Below are 19,796 nucleotides of genomic sequence, written 5' to 3' on the forward strand. Positions count from 1 at the left end.
TCTTCCCTATTCATATGTTGCTCCAGCTATGCTCCTCTAACAGAATCTGTTGTACGCACATGCCACCTGCTTGCTCTCCCCATAATGCCCTTTAACCGCTTTTGTTTCTTTCTTCCTCTCCCTTATCGCTATTCTGCCCCTGCTTATTCCGTCTTTGGTAACGGAATTGTATGGGTCTTCTATCAATCACATGGGAATGCTCAGTTGATGGGAGGAAATATGATCAAATGGTGGAGAAAGAACGAATATTTGACTTCCTACATGGTCTAAATTCGGATTTAGACGAGGTAAGAGATTGCTTGGAACCAAGCCTTTTTCCTTTGTGAGAGAGGTATTTGTTGAGGTTAGAAGAGAGGAGAGTAGAAAGAAAATAATGTTGTCCAATCATTCAACTAGTGAAGGATTATTACAAAATTCTGCCTTGAATACAACTTGAGGAAGGATGTCTACTCCAACTAAAGGTGACAACCAGCGAGAAAAACAATGATGTGACTATTGTAACAAGCCATACCATACAAAAGAACCTTGTTGGAAGCTGCACGGAAAACCTCCTAATTGGAAACCTAAGAATCAAAGGAAAAGTGGACAATCAGCTGCCTACGTGATGGAATCTGACAAGGGAACTCCAACACCGATTTCTTTAACTCAACAACAGTTGGAAGTCCTTCATCAGTTGTTGACTCAAACCAAGATACAAAAGCCTGTCGAAAGTTCAAACAGTAATAACAATTTTGTGGTATCTTTGGCCAACCAAGGTAAAATTAGTCATTATCTATTCTCCAAAAGATTATCAACTGGTGTTTGGATCATAGATACTGGAGCTTCAGACCATATGACAAGTGATATTGATACATTATCAGATTATAAGCCATGTAATCAGAATATTATAGTTTTTATGGCTAATGGTATGTCGTGATCCTAGGGCTTAACCTAGGATTAGTTTGGGAATCGGAAGAATCCGATTCAACTACGGCCAAGAACAGAAGGAAATTAAGGAGGAATTTGAGAGAATGAGGGAGAGATTAGAAGAAGTGTTAGGGGGATTAGAAGAATAGAAAAGAGGGAGGTGAAGATCAAGAAAGGGGAGAGAATTTGGAAGAGGAGAAAAACAGATTTCAATTCATTAATTTCTTGGATAAAGCAACAACCCATTACAACAACCTTATATATAGGCATATTTGCCTTCTAACAGCCTAGCACATGCTCCCATGTGCTTCTAACCACTTGCTAAAATATACCTGCTTCTAACCACTTGCTAAAATATACCTGACAAACTATTCTACTCTATTACAATAATACTCTTTTATTGCTCTTAGGGTCATGACAATTCCCCCCTCTTTAAGAGAGTTCTTGTCCTCAAGAACTTGCCGCAAGTAGCCATTGCTCTTCATCCAATTCCAACCTTCTTTATGCGGATCATCCTCTGTTCTTTCTTTCTACTTCTAGGTCTCTTCTTCTTCATTCTTAGGTTTTCAAGATCAATTTCAAGTATAAATTGGCTCAGAATTTCAATAGGGAAAACTTCGTTACCATCCAATACAAGTAAGGATAGCAAATCTACAACCATAGTTGTTGTTATTGGACCCCCATTCAACCCACAACCATACTCTGCTGCAAAAATATCAACAACATCCTCGAATTGCAGCAATGGGGGATTATAGACTTGCCTTGAATGCTCATACCAAAGCTGTTTGTGAGCATTAACATTAGGAGCTACTGCCACTTCAATTCCAGCCAACAATTTCTCAATGACCGACACCTGACCTTCATCTCGACCTTCTTTCCGAACATGATTTGCATCTAGATTAGGCTGTGCATCACCGGGATCAACTTCTTGCTCTTGTAGAGTATGGTCTATCCCAATCTCCTCATCCAATCTTCTTTCATCTTCGGAATCCTGAGTTTCCATTGACTTGTTCGCTTCATTTACAACACCAACTTCCTTAATATTGGCTGAAGTTTCAGTCGGAATCTCCTGATTACATGTAAATAATTCAGCAACTCCTCCTTCCTTGTGTTTGCTGGAATTTCCCTCTATGTGAACCTCTCTTTCAACAATTTCAAATTGTCCCTTTGCCTTTGTTGCCCTATCAATTTGTTCATCATAGATTCCTTTTGAATAATGCCATTCACCACCAATTTCATCACTGATGTTACATTCCTCCTTGATAGTTCTGCTGAAACCGGTACCCTTCTTCCACTCCACGTTGGAGGTAAGCAATGAATCGCTCTTCCATAATCTTGACTTCTCCTTCGGCTCCTCCATTTTAAGGAAGTCATCTTTATTAAAACTTCCATGATAATCCTCAAAGAATTCTGTAGGGAAGCTGTAATGATACTTCTTAGTAAGTATCATTGCAAACTCTTGCAATTGTTTGTATAGCATCCGGCCGAATTCCTTGCTTGATTCATGTACCACACTTCTTGTTCCCTTGTCTAATTGGCTCATCCCCTTCTCCTGCTTCCCGTTGTTTCCAGTTGAATTTACAACCTTCTTCTGCTGCCATTAAGGCTCCAATTGCCTAATGCGTACACTGCTTTCTGTGGCTGATTTTTCACCAACAGAACACTGCAAAGAACAAGGAGTAGGAGTTCTGTCCATTTTTTCATTTTACCTATTGTAACAATTCCTATACTCGCCTCAAATGCAATTTAATAGCCTAGGAGCACCCGCTGTTCTCCACCTTTCCAATTCGAACAAGTTTATCAGATTCCAAGCCGAAATTTAGAGTCGCTCACTGCAGTCGTCTATTATACTGCTTCTCACTTATTAATTGGCTGACTGAATCCACCTATTGTGCTGATTGACTCGGACACACCCACGGAATTCACCAAATCGGCCTTGCCTTTCAAAATTCGAATTGAGACCCGTTGGACAGTAACAGTCGTTGAACGACCAGAAATGAGCCGTCAAGGAGCGTCAAAAACCCTCCTTCACACGACAATTCCGAGCAAGACTTACTAAAATTCACTATCGAGAGCCAATCTCCCTCTTTGCTTCCACGTTTGCACCAAAGGTTACCTAAATTGCCCTACTGAACCACACTCATTGTGTAATTCATTTTCCGATCTCACTGCGCATGCAACGACCAGATTTGGAAGCCCAATTGAAACCACAGGTCCTGTTTCACCTTCGGAATCATGACAACCAAGATTGATCGATTGCCTTGTTCACCTGCACGCTTTCCCTCTCACTTTCTCCTCTCACTCAAGGTGAATTCAAGATCGCCGATGTAGCTGCTACCCAATCACTGACCACTGGACCAATGGAGTCGGCTTAAGGCCCACTGCCTCAATCGCATACTTCCTTTAAACTCTCCTGCTTGAGTCACCTAAGTCCACGACAATTGTGGCTTATATCGTTGGACTGTTTCACCCTCCAACAGACTTACACCCCTTTGGAACATCTACTACAGCCGAAATTTTACACTGGAATCACCTGGGTTGCAACTAATGGGATTATCTGGAATTGAGGATCGATCACTGTGGAAGGAGAGTAATGGAGAGATTCTGATTATTATTGATGTTCTCGTTGTTGATTTCGGAATTCACCACATTGGAGTTGCAACGTCTCGAGAGTCCGATGGTCTCTCATTGCAATTCCTGTGAATCACCTCCGTTGGATCGACTCCGCTCTCACCACCCGTTGTAGATCGGTGGTCTACAATTTCGCTCCAATCTCGGAATTCATTACAGCCGATCTCTATGGATCAGCCATTACTAGATTTGATCGTGTTCACTGGTAATCGATTTTGTTGTAGTCGTTGGGCTCGCTGAATTGTTGTTCGATCACGTCACTAGAATCGCTTGGGTTATCTTCTAAGATTACAGCCTACCCTGCTCTTGCCTGTTCTCGAAATTATCTTTAGATTTCGTGAATCCACTGCATCAGACAATAACCATCGACATCCGACGGACCTTAATTAGCAACGAAAATGGCCGAGGAAGGATGCTTTGATACCATTTGTCATGATCCTAGGGCTTAACCTAGGATCAGTTTGGGAATCGGAAGAATCCGATTTAGTTACGGCCAAGAACATAAGGAAATTAAGGAGGAATTTGAGAGAATGAGGGAGAGATTAGAAGAAGTTTCAGGGGAATTAGAATAATAGAAAAGAGGGAGATGAAGACCAAGAAAGGGGAGAGAATTTGGAAGAGGAGAAAAACAAATTTCAATTCATTAATTTCTTGGATAAGGCAACAACCCATTACAACAACCTTATATATAGGCATATTTGCTTTCTAACAGCCTAGCACATGCTTCCATGTACTTCTAACCACTTGTTAAAATATACCTAACAAACTATTCTACCCTATTACAATAATACCCTTTTATTGCTCTTAGGGTCATGACATGGTACTAGGACTTTTGTTCAAGGAACATGGAAAACACATGTTGCAGGATTAAGCCTAAAATCAGTCCTTTATGTACCTAGTTTAAGATGTAATCTTATGTCAGTAAGTAAGATTACAAAAGAACAAAACTGTTCAGTAATATTTTCTTCCTCTCATTGTATTTTTCAGGACATACCTTTGGGGAGGAGGATTGGCAAAGCTGAAGAAAAGGACGGTCTATATCGAATATCAAGGCTTGATCACCAAGAAGAATTTAGGTCCCTAGTTCACTCCTCTCTAGTTACTGTTTCTGGAAATAACTTGATGCTATGGCATCAAAGATTATGACACCAAGAAGAATTTAGGTCCCTAGTTCACTCCTCTCTGATTATTGTTTCTAGAAATAACTTGATGCTATGGCATCAAAGATTATGACACCTAGTTTAGATTATCTTCGAGTCTTGTACCCTTCAGTTTCTATCAATAAAATTCAAGGCTTCTCTTGTGAACATTGCATTCTTACAAAACAAACTAGAAGTACTCACTCCAAACATACCTATAAACCTTCACAACCATTCCACTTGGTGCATAGTGATATCTAGGGTCCAGCTAGAATTCCTAACCTAACCAATACTCGATGGTTCATAACCTTCATTGATAATCACACAAGAGTATGTTGGGTATTCTTATTGAAGGAAAAATCTGAAACTTATTTGATATTCAAGAAGTTTCATCAAATGGTCAAGAATGTCTTCCAATCTTCTATTCATATCTTAAGAACCGACAATGGCCGAGAATACTTCTCAAACCACTTTGATGATTATCTAAATGAGCATGGTATTGTCCACCAAAGTTCTTGCCCATATAACTCCCAACATAATGGTATAGCTGAGAGAAAGAACCGGCACCTACTTGAGACAGCTCGAGCACTTATGTTCACTCAATTGGTTCCAAATTCATATTGAGGAGATGTGGTACTTACATCAGCTTATCTAATCAATTGCCTTCCCTCAAAGCCCCTTCAATTCAAAACACCTTTGAGTGTATTTCTTGAGTCTTTTCCTCATTATACCAGAGCCTTAAATCCACTTCCTCCTAAAGTATTTGGGTGTACCTTTTTCGTACATCACAACAAGCTAAACCAGTCCAAACTTGATCCAAACTTAAGTGTGTATTTGTTGGTTATTCCCCAACTCAATAAGGATATAAATGTTATCATTCTCTTACTAGAAAATTTATTGTGTCATGCGATGTTTCTTTCTTGGAAAATAAATCTTTTTTCGTTAACACCAACTTAAATAGTGAACTAGTAGATTCTTGGACTTCAATCATATCAGTTCCTCTCAACCCATCCATCTCCAAGTCAGTTCTTGAATCCCATCCAAGTTCAGTCCTAGCCACTGACATTGATTAGCCTCACCATAATCACTGCTCAAGCCTAGAATCCATCCCACAATTCCTAAATCAGCAAGAGGGGGAGAAAGAGGAAACCGAGATTCAACAAGGTGGCTCAAGCTTGCACAAACCTCCTCTTAAGGTATATTCAAGATGACTTCCAGCACTTCAGTCAACCAATCCTTCCAACCAGGAGGTAAGTCCAAATCAGCAACTTACTGACAGCATGACTGCACAACAGTGTGAAGATGATCTAAGTATTCCCATTGCCTTAAGAAAAGGGAGAAGGACATGTACCAAGCATTCTATCACAATTTTCCTCGAGTATTCTAAACTATCTCCTACTTATAAGGCATTTACCCTCAGCCTTGATAATGTTGTTATCCCAAGGAATATCTATCAAGCACTACAGGATAGTAGATGGAGAGAAGTAGTTATGGAAGAAATGGCAGCCTTGGAGAAAACAAGTACATGGAGAATTGTGGATCTTCCTAAAGGAAAGAAGGTCGTTGGGAGCAAGTGGGTGTTTACATTGAAGTATAATTAAGATGGAAGCCTAGAGAGATACAAGGCAAAGCTTGTAGCTCAAGGGTTCACTCAAACTCAAGGCTTGGATTATGAAGAAACTTTTGCCCCTGTGGTAAAACTCAATTCAATCTGAGTGTTGTTGTCCTTAGCAGTAAATCTGGATTGGAAGTTGCATCAATTGGACATTAAAAATGCCTTCTTGAATGGAGAATTGGAGGAGGAAATATATATGCGTATACCACCCAGATTTGAGACCGATCACACAAGAAGCAAAGTATGCAAGTTAGAGAAATCCTTATATGGGCTAAAGCAGTCACCTCGAGCTTAGTTCAAGAGATTTAGCAACACATTATACAAGCTGAGATATACTCAAGGACAAGCAGACCACACTTTATTTATTAAGATTGGGAGAGATAAGAAGAGAACAATTCTAATTGTCTATGTAGATGATATCATCATCACCAGAGACAATCATCAAGAAATTCAGCAACTGAAACAACAGCTCAAACAGACATTTGAAGTAAAAGAGCTAGGGGAACTACGATACTTCCTTGGATTGGAAGTAGCAAGAAGCAAGGAGGGTATTTTTGTATCTCAAAGGAAATATACTCTAGACTTGCTAAAGGAAACAGGCAAGTTAGGATGTAAACCAACAAGTACACCACTTGAGCCTAACTAGAAGAATAGAGAAGGAGAAGAAGACTATCAAGTAGACAAAGGCATGTATCAGCGACTGGTTGGCAAACTCATTTACTTATCACACACAAGAGTGACAAGACCCGACATTACATACGCTGTAAGTATTGTTAGTAAATTCATGCATCTTCCAACTAAAAGACATTTGGAAGCAGCCTATCACATCCTTAGATACCTAAAGGGAACTCCAGGCAAAGGGCTGCTATTCAAGAAAAGCCAAGACGGAGGAATAGCTGGGTATGCAGATTCAGACTGGGCAGGCGCAGTGGAAGATAGTAAATCAACATCTGGATATTGTACAAGGCTATGGGGTAATTTGGTGACTTGGAGAAGCAAGAAACAACAGGTAGTAGCTCACAGCAGTGTTGAAGCTAAGTATCGAGCTATTGCTTAAGCAAACTGTGAAATAATATGGGTAGAAAGGCTGATGGGAGATCTTTCTATGCAAGTATCATCTCCTAAGTTACTCTATAGTGATAGCAAATCAACTATCAATATAGTCAATAACCATGTTCAACATGATAGAATGAAGCGCGTCCAAATTGATCGACACTTTGTGAAACAGGAAATGGAAGAAGGAGAAATCAAATCAACCTATATCCCCACTGTAGATTAGCATGCTGATATTCTGACCAAAGCAATGCAAAAACAGAGTTTTGAATCAATTCGAAGCAAGCTGGGAATATTTGATATATATTCCTCAGCTTGAGAGTGGGTGTTGGTGGAAGATAAAATTAGGGCTGGCTCATGCTGAGGAATAAACCGAGAGATACCAGATAATCTCATTCATATCTTCTTCTCTCTTATTGATAATAATCTGTTTCAGTTTGTAGTTAATTATTTATTTAAGTTTGATTATTTAATTTGCTTATGTTGTAATCTAGAGCTATAAATTAGGAATTATCTAAGAGCTGTAAATTAGGAGATATTTTAGGAGTTAGAGTTGAAGTAGAATTAGTAATGAGCTAGGAAACTTGTGTATTTATATTCAAGGAATAATCTGAAAAAGTGTGAGGTAGAATTCATTCAATCTACCTAATTTTATCATATTCTCTATATGATCTTTGGGATACAGTACATTGGCTGCAGTCTAGAGCTCTCTCTCAATGCATATGTGTTACCCAACCAAGGTAACGCAAGGAAGGCGGGGGATGAATTTGGTTTCTAGCAAAGCCATCAATCCTTATATGATATGGTGTGGGCAACTACTGGTGTATTTGGTTGTATTGTTTTGGATTTATAGTCATTAATATTATATCCTTGTTACAAAGGTCTTTGTATTTGTTAAATTTCAGCATATTAAATATGTTGCCCAACACAATTGCATTTGTATATTTAAACCTCTTAAAAGTTATACGCGCCCGACCCAATTGCTTGCTGTACATGAATGTTAGTATTAATTAAGTTCTGTTTGCATTCACAGATAGATTCATATTGTTGAGAGTAAAAAAGATAATATAAAAGATAAAGTAAACCTTCTATCTAAAAGCTTAGAAGATGGTTGACAATTCAATATGGTATCAAAGTAGGTACATGTTCTAAATTTAAACCTTATCATTGACCTTATATTTAAATAGTTGCACGTGTTTGGACTGGTTACGTAGTGAAGTTTGGTCACACATGAGGGGGTGTATTGAGAGTAAACAAGATAATATAAAAAATAAAGTTAACCCTCTATCTAATAATTTAAACTTTTAGATGACATGGTGGTTGACAATTCAACACATATAACTAGTAATACCATGAAATTAATTCCCAAGACTAGGTAAAGAACATTCCTATGGATTTTACTTTTACTGATGAGTATTAATCAAGTAATTTTGGGACTTGGTCTCATTCTCCAACAGCCCCTATGATCTTGTCTACTAATTAGTAGGAGTGGAACTTCTTTTTCTAAGGGAAACAAAAATCTTTATTGTATGTGGGTGTTTTAGAGAGAGTTATTTTTAACTATAGCCATTATTTTATCACTTGATTGTCAATTCAGCCTATAAATGGCAGTTATATCTGTTAATATGTATGGTCTTGGATCATTGATAATGTTTTTTCTTTAGACGTTGGCTATTTGATCAATCCACTTATTTCTATCATGACAATATTAATTACTATTGTTGGAATTATGCTTCTTGTTTATGCTGATAATTATATGCCTCATGATCTATGATATTTGTGATTTTTTTTTTTTTTGGCACTTATATGAGTTTTTTTAGTACTTCATGTTAGGATTAGTTACTAGTTCTTATTTGATACATAGTTATATTTTTTGGGATTTAGTTGGATGATACTTGAGAATACCTTGAGAGAAGATCATAATAAGGGGTGACTTAAATGATCATGTGGGTAAAGAAGGGAGTGCGTATAGAAATGTACATGGAAGCTATGGATTTACAAAATTAAATAATGAGGGTAAAGCTGTTTTGGATTTTGCCATGCCATATGAGCTCATTATAGCCAACATGATGTTTAATAAAGGGGATGAACACTCGATCACTTAAAAATGGCATATCAACCACCCTAATAGACTACTGCCTTATGAGACGTGAGAACCAATTATGTTTCAAGGATCGTGAGGCTATACCAAGAGACTGCCTGACTGCTCAACAGAGACTTTAGTCCTTGATGTCCTATATCAGAAAATGGAAAGGGAAAATGACAAAAAAATGATGCCCAAGACTTAGATGGTGGTATTTAAAAGGAGAAAAACAAATCATTTTGAAGGGCAAAGTGGTGTAGGATAAATTGGGCTGTAGAAGGAGAAGCTAACCAAGTGTATTTGGAATAAGGCAAAAATGGCTCTTGGAGAGTCAAAGAGAAAAGGTCCCAAATTAAGAGTCTTGAAGAGGTTTAAGGTCCCAAATCAAGATCCATCTTATGTAAGGAAAATAAAAAAAATTAATTGTTACAGTTACAAGAAGATTCTGATAAGTAGGGTTAAAGATGATTAAACAACGTGCTTGTGAAGTCAAACAACAAAGGGAATAAAGGTGTAGTTAGTATTTGAGGTGAGTAATTTCGGCATATAAGATCCATCTTATGTAAGGATGTAGAGATTAATGTTGGAGTGACAGAAATTAATGTGTGGAATAAATTAAGAAAAATACTTCAACTCATTTGGGCAGCCTGCATATTAACGAGTGAAGGAAAATTTTATAACAAGGTCCTAATATTATAATTTATGGTGCAGAGTTTAGGGTAACAAAAAGGATTATGTTAATGAGTGAATGAATGTGGTTGAGAGGAAACTGTTAAGATGGATGTGTGGTAAAACGAGGAGAGAGAGAGTTAAGAATAAGTGAGATGATAAAGGTACAGAAATTTAAGATAAAAAAGAAAGGGAGCTTGTTGAGATGCTTTGGACAATAACAATGATTAAGAAAGTGAATTTTGTTTTATTATTTTTTTTTTGGGGGGGGGTGTGGGGGGGGTGTTGGGTGTCAACATGAGTTCGGAACAATAAAAGAAAGACATTACATTGTGTTACAAGAAAATGTGGCATTTGATAGATTTAAATGCAGAAAGAGTATTGAGAAAAGATCCAGTTGATTGTACTCTTCTTGTATAGAACTTACTTCATCTTTAAAGGGGAAAATGACATCAAATTTATTTGAAGCTGTTTGTAATGCCTTTTCATTTTCAACTGTAGCAACATGAGAAGTTTTAGGATAGATAATAGTTCTTTTTAACTGACTTCTCCATCCTTATAATGAACAATATTCTTAACCTTGCAGTTTAATATAATATACTCAATTGTGTTGCTTCTAGTTTTATTGTTTTCCTAAGTCATTTGTTTCATGCCTTTTTTTTTTGGGTATTGTGGACTAGTTAATAACCTTTTCCTTGAGCCACCAATAAGTCATTTCTTGAACAGTGGTTCATATAGGATAGAGTTTTACAAAAAGTTGTTGGGTTGGGAGGAAAATTTCCAAGCCCAATGCCTTTAGTGAACTTGTGCTTTAGAACCATGAGTTTAGGTGCTATGGATTCATTAAACAGTTGAGCAATACAATCTGTTTTGGGGAACCATTTCATTGGTTCGAACCTGTGGTTCCAATGAGTATGAACTTATGTTGGGGAGCCCCAGGTTCAATGAGGGCACCGGGTTTGGGAATTTTGTTTCTGATCACTGGCCTACTAACTTCTATTAAAACAGTACTTTGCCAACTAGTTTCTGGAGAGAAGTTGGTAAGTCTACTTATTCGTAAATGACTATTCCATCCTTATAACTAACCAATTTGATGTAAATATTTTTATCATGTCACAAGCTGTTTTCTGCTCTTCATATTCTTTCGTTTTCATGCCTATATTTTTGGTACTGTGGACTAACTAATGGCCTTTTCCTTTTAAATCAAGCCACTAATATGAAGAGTTTTAGGGTAATGTATAGTTCTGTATAATTTTTTTTCCATTTTTCTATCATACAATGTTCCTAACCTCCCAGTTTCGTATGAATATTCTTTTCTTGTTGCAAGCAGTTTGCTAATTTTCATGCTCTTTTTTGTTTATGCCTTAATACCCATTGTATCACCAGCGTTAGATCCCTCTGGTGTATGTTTTTTTGTCTGTTGATTAACCTGAACCATGAGACATAATCACCCCTCTTTTGATAATTTTTTTTGGTGCTTCAGAAAACATCTTTTGAATCATACCAAATTTGATACATAAGCCTGATTGGCCTGCTAAAAGGACTGCAGTATCGGTGTTCTGGACATGGGATTTATAATTGTCTGTAACTATTCCATTAGGTTTAATTGTAATGCTCATACATGAATTAGAAATTCCATAGTGGTAGCTTTACTTTTATTGAAAAAGTCCATCTAGGAAGCAGTGATAGATTTGAACCGCAATCTTTGGCCATGAGTGTGGCTTAAGCAACGATACATATATTTATACTTGTTTTTAGAACTAAGGTAAAACTAAAACAGCATCATAACCTATATGATGTGATGTTCTTATGGTATTAATCGAGGCTCTTTCTTGTGCCTCTTTGGTCAGTACTTGGTTTCCTGAATGTTTTAGAATAGGATGCCAGGGACTGGGTGGTTCCTATATGGTGGATGACAGGCCTCTTTCAGTAAGTTGGTTTTGCATGATTGGAAATTTGGTTAGCCTTAAATATCTTTGCATTGAATTATAGAATTGGTTAAAAGCCATGTGCTACTGGTGCATATCCATGAGTCAAGAGGTTGGCTGCCTGCAAGGTTCTTTCTGAAAACACTTCAGAAGTGATTGTTTTTTGAGTAAGTGTTCTCTTCTGAATAGTTGCTAAGGGAAAAATTTGAAGAATCTTGTCCTTCTGATATGTCACAGGACAAACTTCTATTCTGGAATGAATTATTTAGCTTAGGTGCTTACCTGCTGATTTGCCATAGGAATGTGATCTACAAGCTCTCTCCCTTTGCAGTTTGGACTATTCTTTAATGCCAAATTTAAATTGTTACATTTCAGTCTATGTAGTTTATGTTTTTAGAGCACTTATAATGGTAAATGTGTAATTTGTTACTTGTTCATTAACTGTGTATGAAATGCTTACTTGGTTCATTTATTTATTGTAACTCTAAACTTATAGGTGAAAAATTTATTGACCATCCATCCAGAAGAAGAAGTACCAGTAAAGAGTGTTACAATTCGCAGGATTCCAAGGTAAGATTCTTACATTCATCACACTATGGTGGCATAGTTACAGATTTGGATATTTGTGTGCTGTTGTTCATCATTTACAAGTTTTTTAGGCATAAATTACCAATTCCTATCTGGTTTGAGGCCGCTAAGCTGACTGCAGCTATTATCTTGAATTCTGAAGAGCATAAAAGTGGCAACTATTATTTGCTATTTCTTGTTCACCAAAAGAATTATAGTGATTAACTTGAAATGCTTGTAGCCATAGGAATAATGGGAACAAACTTACATGCATGATATGTATAGATATATCATGTAAATGAGCTTTCATTCTATTATTTACTTTTCTGACCTTAATATTTAAAATTGCGAGCAGGGGATGGAATTTTGGAAATGTTTTTTTATTTTAAATACGCAATTAGGCGTTGCTTTCTTTATTATAGTGTTAAGGCATGTTATATATACGGTTGCGATTTATTCTTCTTGTATTTTGTGTAAACTGCTGTTTTCCTTTCACCTACTTCTTATTTATGAGTATATCAGTTTAAAAAAGAAAGACTGGGTCATGTATTGTTAGACAGGTCTCAGTTCAAGCAATTGATATTCTATAGTCATTTTGTTGGTAAAAAAACACGGGGGTGAAATATCTGCTAAATGTCCAGAATTATGAAAATATGGGTGTAACATTTTGAAACAAACTTATTTTGAGTGTCCAAGAATTGATTGTGTTTGACCATGGCCTTACAGTGTGTGCCCTTAATTCTATAATGTTTTAACTTGTGTTCCTTGCTGATTTGAATTGTTGCTTTGCGTAATAGCCTGGAGGAAACTATTAATAGATTTCTTCCATTTTCATGGTATCTTATTCAAAATTTTCATTATCTGCTAAACAATGTTTGACGTGTAAGCAAAATGCTGTACGTGGAGTTCTATCTGTTATTGAAGTAGATAGTGTGGCCCAATTCTTTTTTGAAGTAAAATTTGGAAATCTGTAGTGCAATTTATGACTGATGTGGTTGTTGTTCATGTGATAGGGTTTCAGAGACTTTACCTTTATATGACATTTTAAACGAGTTTCAGAAAGGTCACAGTCACATGGCTGTTGTTGTAAAACAGTGCAAAAAGGCGGAGCAGCCTGCGACCAAGGCCACTACTGATGGTAAAAGCTGCTATAGTTCATGCATGTTTGAACTTCTTACATTCTTCGGATATTAATTTGTTTTTCTTTCCCCCTCCCGACACTGCATGCGCGCTCACGCAGGTTCAGCAACGGATGTGAGAGTAGACGTGGATGGTGAAATGAGGCCTCAAGAAAGGGCTTTGAAGGCCAAAAGAACGCTCCAGAAGTGGAAGAGTTTTCGCAATTCCAACCGTTCTTTTGAGGGCAGCAGGAAGTGGGCGAGAGACATGTACTCAGACATCCTGCAGATAGATGGAAGCCCACTCCCAAAGCTTCCCGAAGAAGAGGAAGCAGTCGGCGTAATAACAATGGAAGATGTCATCGAAGAACTTTTACAGGTGAATCTCATAACTCTCACTTCCCAACACCCTCTCCCTCCCTCCCACCTGTCTCTTCTTCCACTCGGTACTGCATTTTTGGGATCCTGACATCACCTTTTACGCCCCCATATTCAGGAGGAGATCTACGATGAGACGGATCACCAGTTCGACGATTCATGACGATGGTTTTCTTTACACAAATCGAGCATTTTGTTCCAGCAGTATGTCTGTCTGTCTGTCAGAGTGTGTAATTGTTATTGTTAGTTGTTTGAAGGTTTGAGTCTGCTCAGATGTCTTCTCTTCGGTGGTGCAAGTGTAAAGAGATAAGATACAAATGTGTTCTCTACCTAACTTCAGTTTCATCTTAAGAACAAATGGAAAGGTTGACGGTTATTATGTTCTGTAAATTAATTTAAAAATACAGATTCGGGTATAAATAAAATAATAAAAAGTTTGAATTGTCATATAAAAAAGAAAGTTAAAGTATAAGGTTAAGTTGCCTTGATTATATATTTAGATTTATATTTTTTAGTCAACAACAAATTTGAGTGATTACATAAAATATATATATATATATAACTATAAGAATAAGAATATAGATTTTGTCAAAATTAATTACTCACAAAATTATATACTTTTACTTTTATTTTTAATTTTATTAAATGGGGCATTTAATCTTTATTTAGTTTCAATTTTAAAATATTTTTTCTGTGGATATATTTTATCCTCAATTGTTAACTTGATAAGCTATATTTATTTTTGTTGATGGATAAAGTTTAATAAATAAAATTATCTAAAAATTAAAAATATGTAAAATAAATGTATGGCATATATAAAATTGAAGATTTTAATATATAATATAAAACTCATGAAACCAAGTGCTCTCCTAATTACAAGTGTAAACAATTTTAATAATGCATTAATCAACAATTTAACAAATGATTGAAACTAACTAACCAACTTAGTAATGATTTCTAGTTTTATTAAGGTAGCGAATTAAAATTGTTAGGCTTTAATTGCCTTCATTGCTCTTCCAAGAAGATTGGATTGGATTAAATGTCTATGTCTAGTTTGTTGGGTTTTACTTTAATTTTAACCATTACAATAGTCTTAAAATTAAGATAAAAGGACAAATTTGATATTTTACCTAATTACCCAATTTATAAGAAAATAGTATTTTATTAAATAATTTAAAATTTTGTAATATATTTAAAATTTTCTCAAAATTTCTGTAGACAAAACTTGATTTCTGATTTCTTCCTATTACCCAAAAATATTAATAAGAAAATGTGAAGAGATTAAAGGAAATAAGAAAAATGGTGGAGTTACTGAAATGCCCCTGCCCGAATAGAGCCCTTCTCAGTTCTCTAACGGCTACTTACAGAGACAGCTGTTTAAAGTTCAAACCTCTCTCTCCCTCTCTCTCAGAAAGCAAAGCAGTGTGAGAAACGCAGCCTAACGCTCTCTCTCTCTCTCTCTCTCTCTGAAAAATGGAGGACAAATCTCAGGTGATCATCGACAAGCAAGAAGTCGGCGGCGGCGAGGAAGAGGAAGAGTTCTACGAGAAGATCGAAGCGCCCAAGTTCGTGGACTTCACGGACCCCAATCCTTACCGTCCCGATGATAAGTACTGGTTCTGCCTTCGAGTTGGTAAACATCAATCGACCCTTACTTTCTCCATTCTCTTTCTAGGTTTTCCTTTTTCTTATCTTAGCATCTTGATTTTAGCTCATCTCCATGTTTAATCCTTCCGAGAGTTGTTTAATTGACCGTTCACTTCATTGATGAGCTCTGATTTGCCCTAGTACTGATCTGAGCACTTCTTCCAGGGTTTTCTTATGTGATTTCATTGTTGAGCTTTGATTTAAGCCGAGAATTGATATTTAATTCAAAACTGAGCTGTTTCTTCTCTGATTTTCACTCTTCCTGGAGAATCTGCAACTGGACTTTGTGTTCATCGTAGATTTCAAACTCCCACGTGAAGAACAGGGGTCCTGATTATATAAATTGGCCCACTTTTTTTTATCTTCCATCTCCCGTTTTTTTAATTTTTGGGTTCAACAGAACTCTACTGGGTTCCTGAGAAAATTACAGAAAGAGGGGAGCGGAAATTGGTTGATCAGTATCTTTCATTACCTTAACCGTTGAACAAAGTTGCTTTTTTCTTGCTTGTAAATTTGATTTTCTCCAGCTAAATTATATCCATCAGCCTCTATATGATTTTCTTGACGAGTTTTCTGTTTCTTGCTTGTATGTCTAATGCCCTGGCTCTTCAATTCTGTATCAGGATGTGACCAAAAGCACGAAGAAGAGCTCGACCCAGAAGAAATTTCCAGGAACTTTGTTCTTCGGGTTGGTTAAAAATCTACCCCTTTTCTGTCAAATGGCATAGTTGAATTGTCAATTTAAGGGTTTGGCACCACTGGTTCATGCAGGTCATGGCAGCCAGGAGCCCCAATATCCGACTTCGAAAAATGCTGAACATAAAATCTTCTAATAGGTACTAAGGAAAAGTTCAAAGAGTTGAATTCAAGCTTTACTTTTCTGATGTTATATGGAAGTTGTTTTCACTTACAATCTATACTTGATCTTCTAGTGTGAATGAAAAATGCCCACTTTCAGCCCCACCAAAGCCTTCCAAGCCTCGAGCAGCAAGATTGGCAGTGGTTTCTTCAATTTCTCAGAGGCTGGTAGATGCGAAAGGGAAAGCTAAATCTCTTCCCAAGCTTAATTCAACTCCCCATCCCAAGGCCAGGCAAGTTGCAGCCAAGTATTTAACTACTCCTAGGAACAAGAAGTGCCTTCCAAATCCAAATTCATTTCGAAGTGTTCAAAACCCGAAACCGACAAGCCTTGCAATGCCCAAGAACAGAATGGTAGCAAAGGCTTTGGTCTTCCACTCTCCGAAGAAAGTCATAAGCATAAAGACTTCAGCAGAATTGCGAACTCCATTGACAAAGCTTTGTGAAGGGATGAGGAAGCTAGAGATATCGAGTCAAAGGAAGCGGGCACTGGGGAATTTGAACAAGAAGTTGAAAGAAAATGGCTCTGATCCTAACAGATTGTTGCCTGTAGATTCTTCCAGAAGACAACTTAGTGCCTGCAAGAACAGAAGCAAGGGCAGGGAACTGCCTAGGCCCCCAAATTGCAAGGAGAGGGAAACCAAATCTTTAAGAAGTACCGTGGGAAAGACCAAAAGGATTGTAAGCAAAACTTGCAGCCCTGTGCCCAGGGAAACTGTTGAAAATGACTCCAAGGACAAGGAGATTGAGACAAAATCAAGGAATAGAAATGATACTGAGGAAACATTAGGTTCCATAGATTCTGCTCAAGAAGATGCCTCTACAGGTGAAACAAACTGCTTATTGAGCGCTGAAGAAGGGAATTATTCAGAAAATGATTTCTCCAAACCTCAAGCTAACTCAGAAGATGGCAGCGAAAGCAATGACGGGATTGACAAGGAGAACACAAAAGCATGCTCAGAGAAAAGAGAAAGCCAGAAACACAACCAACCTGAGTTTCAAACTTCAGGATTGGTGGTAGGACATGAAGCTGTAGACATGGAGAGTGATGACAAAGAAAATGCTTCGGCCTCTGAAGCTAACAGGTACGCTAGTTCATCTCTTAAATGCTTCTGATGTACTTACCATTATAACAACCTTCAGACTTCAGCCATTATGATAACTGCAATTCTGTGTTTAATTGGTTACTGCAGGGACTTGGGTCTCACTAAAAACCACTCTGGAAGAAAAATAGTTGGCAAGCAGGAGACTTATTTAATCACCAAAAAGGTTCCAGTCCTTTCCTCTTGTGTTTCATTAGATTAAGTTGCGGTGCTATGCCTCTATAGTCAGTTACACCATCTCATGCTTTTGCACAGGCTAAGAATTTGAAAGGAGCTAGCGCTGTAGCCGCAACCGGCAATCAAGTGATGAAGTTGAAGAAACCAAAATCCACTAATCCCAAGCCCTTCAGACTAAGGACTGATGTAAGTTGCAAAGTTTTCAAATTAGATATACTTTTTAACCTTAGTGTTCTTGTTTAGGATATCTGATAGAACTCCATGATACTTCAGGAGAGAGGAATTCTGAAGGAAGCGAACCTGGAGAGAAGGTTGCAATCTTCAGGTGCTCAGAAGGAAACTGCAGTAGTAACAGAGAAAGAGCTTCAGAAGGATGAGCGTGTAAGTATTTAGTTTCAAAGTTTAGAATTTTCACCCGAAAACAGTCACCACCTTGTTTGTTTCATAAACAGAGAAACACAGCTAGCTCAAGGACTTCGGAAGGGCAAGCGCGACCAAGGACAGCTACCACAACCCCACAACGGCGTTCCAAATCTACACCACAAAAACTCAAGCCGGTTACTGGTGATGTTGCAAGTCAGAAGACAGAAAACAGTCTGAGAAAGAAAAACTCACCTTCACTGCAGGGGCAGTTTATTAGGCCCAAAGGGTGAGTACAAACTCTCTTGAGTTCTGCTATGTCATCATCCTTGAGTTGTGAACCACTGTTGGGGGCTGATTCAGCTAGTTAACTTTTCATTTCAGGGTTTCTTTGAAGACGGAAATGGCTTCATACTTGACATCTGGTAAACAACTCAGTGTGATAAAGGAGCACTCATCAACAGCTTCGAGATCCCAGGAAGCAGGAGAGCAGCAGCATTCATCAACAGCTGCAACTACTACAGCAAATAAAGCCACAACTTCTCCCGCTTCAAGATCACTGTCAAGGGGAAAAAGGCCTGTAACCATTCCAAAGGAGCCACACTTTCACAGTGTACATGTGCCCAAGAGCTGCTCAAGGAAACCGACATAGGCCATCATGAGGAGGATTTCCCAGTTGAGTTGTTGAGTGTGTTGTGTTGTATCTTCTTTGTTGTTCAATTATTTATTGAATTGCATTTGCTTGCCTTAGTTTCTTTTCCATTTCATAAGCAATTTTATGTAGCTCTCTAACCGAGTTGGGGCATCCAACTGAATTGAGTGTACTTTGTCTACAAAGTTTTGCAATATAATTGTTTCATTTTTTTACGGTCCATCGTAGTTATAAAGCTGACTCTAGATATTTGATTTTAAACTTCTCGAAAAAAGGTCCGTTGTTCAGCTGTGCATCAGATTAACCTGAAAGATGATTGGTGTACCATCAAAGTGGTTTCAATTAGGAGAGACGACTTCTCTTGCTTCTGGAGAGTCAAGGAATCATTTTTTTTTTTTTAAATATGAAACTAGCTTATGATAAACATATTTTAATATAAACAGATATATGACCTACCATTATACATATTAGTATGGTTAAGGTGAAAAACTCATTTTACTAATAGTAATTATAGCTTAAATTAGACATATGCTAGCAACATAAAACTTCTATGACAATGTCTAAAGGGATTAAAAGTTATTATATTCATCGCTCCACCTCTGTTTTTTTCTTGAAAAACTTGTCCCTTCCTTAGATTTTTTTTTTTATGTATAAATAAATTAAAATTTAAATAAATAAACTTGTTATCCATCTCCCTTATATAATTACAAGAGAGAAAATTATAACTCCCATAGTACAGGTCCAGTTGTTAAATCATGATAAATTGAAATTCACTATAATCGATTATGAATTTGATTTCTTACCATGCATAATGAGGCAAAACTCCACTTATGATTTACTTACGAAATCAAGAATATGAACGGCAAGAGATCGCATAAAAACGGTAATCTTAAGAGAAAAAATTGTAAAAAA

The 19,796-nt window shown here is 37.2% G+C and overlaps 2 protein-coding genes across 4 annotated transcripts in view; both read left to right on the forward strand.

Moving 5' to 3' along the window:
- The window catches only part of LOC127801787 (DUF21 domain-containing protein At2g14520-like), a 28,891-nt gene extending 14,428 nt beyond the window's left edge, over window positions 1–14,463 (forward strand). For both annotated transcript variants that reach the window (XM_052337188.1, XM_052337189.1), the window contains exons 8-11: window positions 12,521–12,594; window positions 13,605–13,729; window positions 13,832–14,088; window positions 14,206–14,463. In XM_052337188.1, the coding sequence (XP_052193148.1) occupies window positions 12,521–12,594; window positions 13,605–13,729; window positions 13,832–14,088; window positions 14,206–14,250 (501 nt within the window). In that variant the 3' untranslated portion in view covers window positions 14,251–14,463. The remainder of the gene's footprint in view (window positions 1–12,520; window positions 12,595–13,604; window positions 13,730–13,831; window positions 14,089–14,205) is intronic.
- Window positions 14,464–15,479: 1,016 nt separating this feature from the next.
- Window positions 15,480–19,104, forward strand: LOC127801270 (uncharacterized). Of its 2 annotated transcripts, none has more exons than XM_052336212.1 (9): window positions 15,480–15,720; window positions 16,358–16,422; window positions 16,506–16,570; window positions 16,667–17,677; window positions 17,786–17,861; window positions 17,951–18,058; window positions 18,146–18,253; window positions 18,298–18,521; window positions 18,617–19,104. In XM_052336212.1, the coding sequence occupies exons 1-9, from the start codon at window positions 15,561–15,563 to the stop codon at window positions 18,882–18,884; spliced, it is 2,085 nt and encodes a 694-aa protein (XP_052192172.1). In that variant the 5' UTR covers window positions 15,480–15,560; the 3' UTR covers window positions 18,885–19,104. The 2 variants fall into 2 exon arrangements, with proteins under 2 accessions (XP_052192172.1, XP_052192173.1); XM_052336213.1 differs by having other exon boundaries at window positions 15,481–15,720; window positions 18,325–18,521.
- Window positions 19,105–19,796: the final 692 nt, after the last annotated feature.

This window comes from Diospyros lotus, chromosome 5 (genome assembly GCF_014633365.1).
Source record: "Diospyros lotus cultivar Yz01 chromosome 5, ASM1463336v1, whole genome shotgun sequence".
NCBI lineage: Eukaryota > Viridiplantae > Streptophyta > Magnoliopsida > Ericales > Ebenaceae > Diospyros > Diospyros lotus.

Excerpts from the sequence above, each read along its gene's own strand:
- LOC127801270 (XM_052336212.1), top strand. The coding sequence starts at position 15,561 with ATGGAGGACAAATCTCAGGTGATCATCGACAAGCAAGAAGTCGGCGGC. Across the intron at positions 16,423-16,505 it reads CCAGGAACTTTGTTCTTCGG|GTCATGGCAGCCAGGAGCCC; the intron begins GTTGGTTAAAAA and ends TGGTTCATGCAG. Across the intron at positions 18,254-18,297 it reads AGCTTCAGAAGGATGAGCGT|TCACCACCTTGTTTGTTTCA; the intron begins GTAAGTATTTAG and ends ACCCGAAAACAG.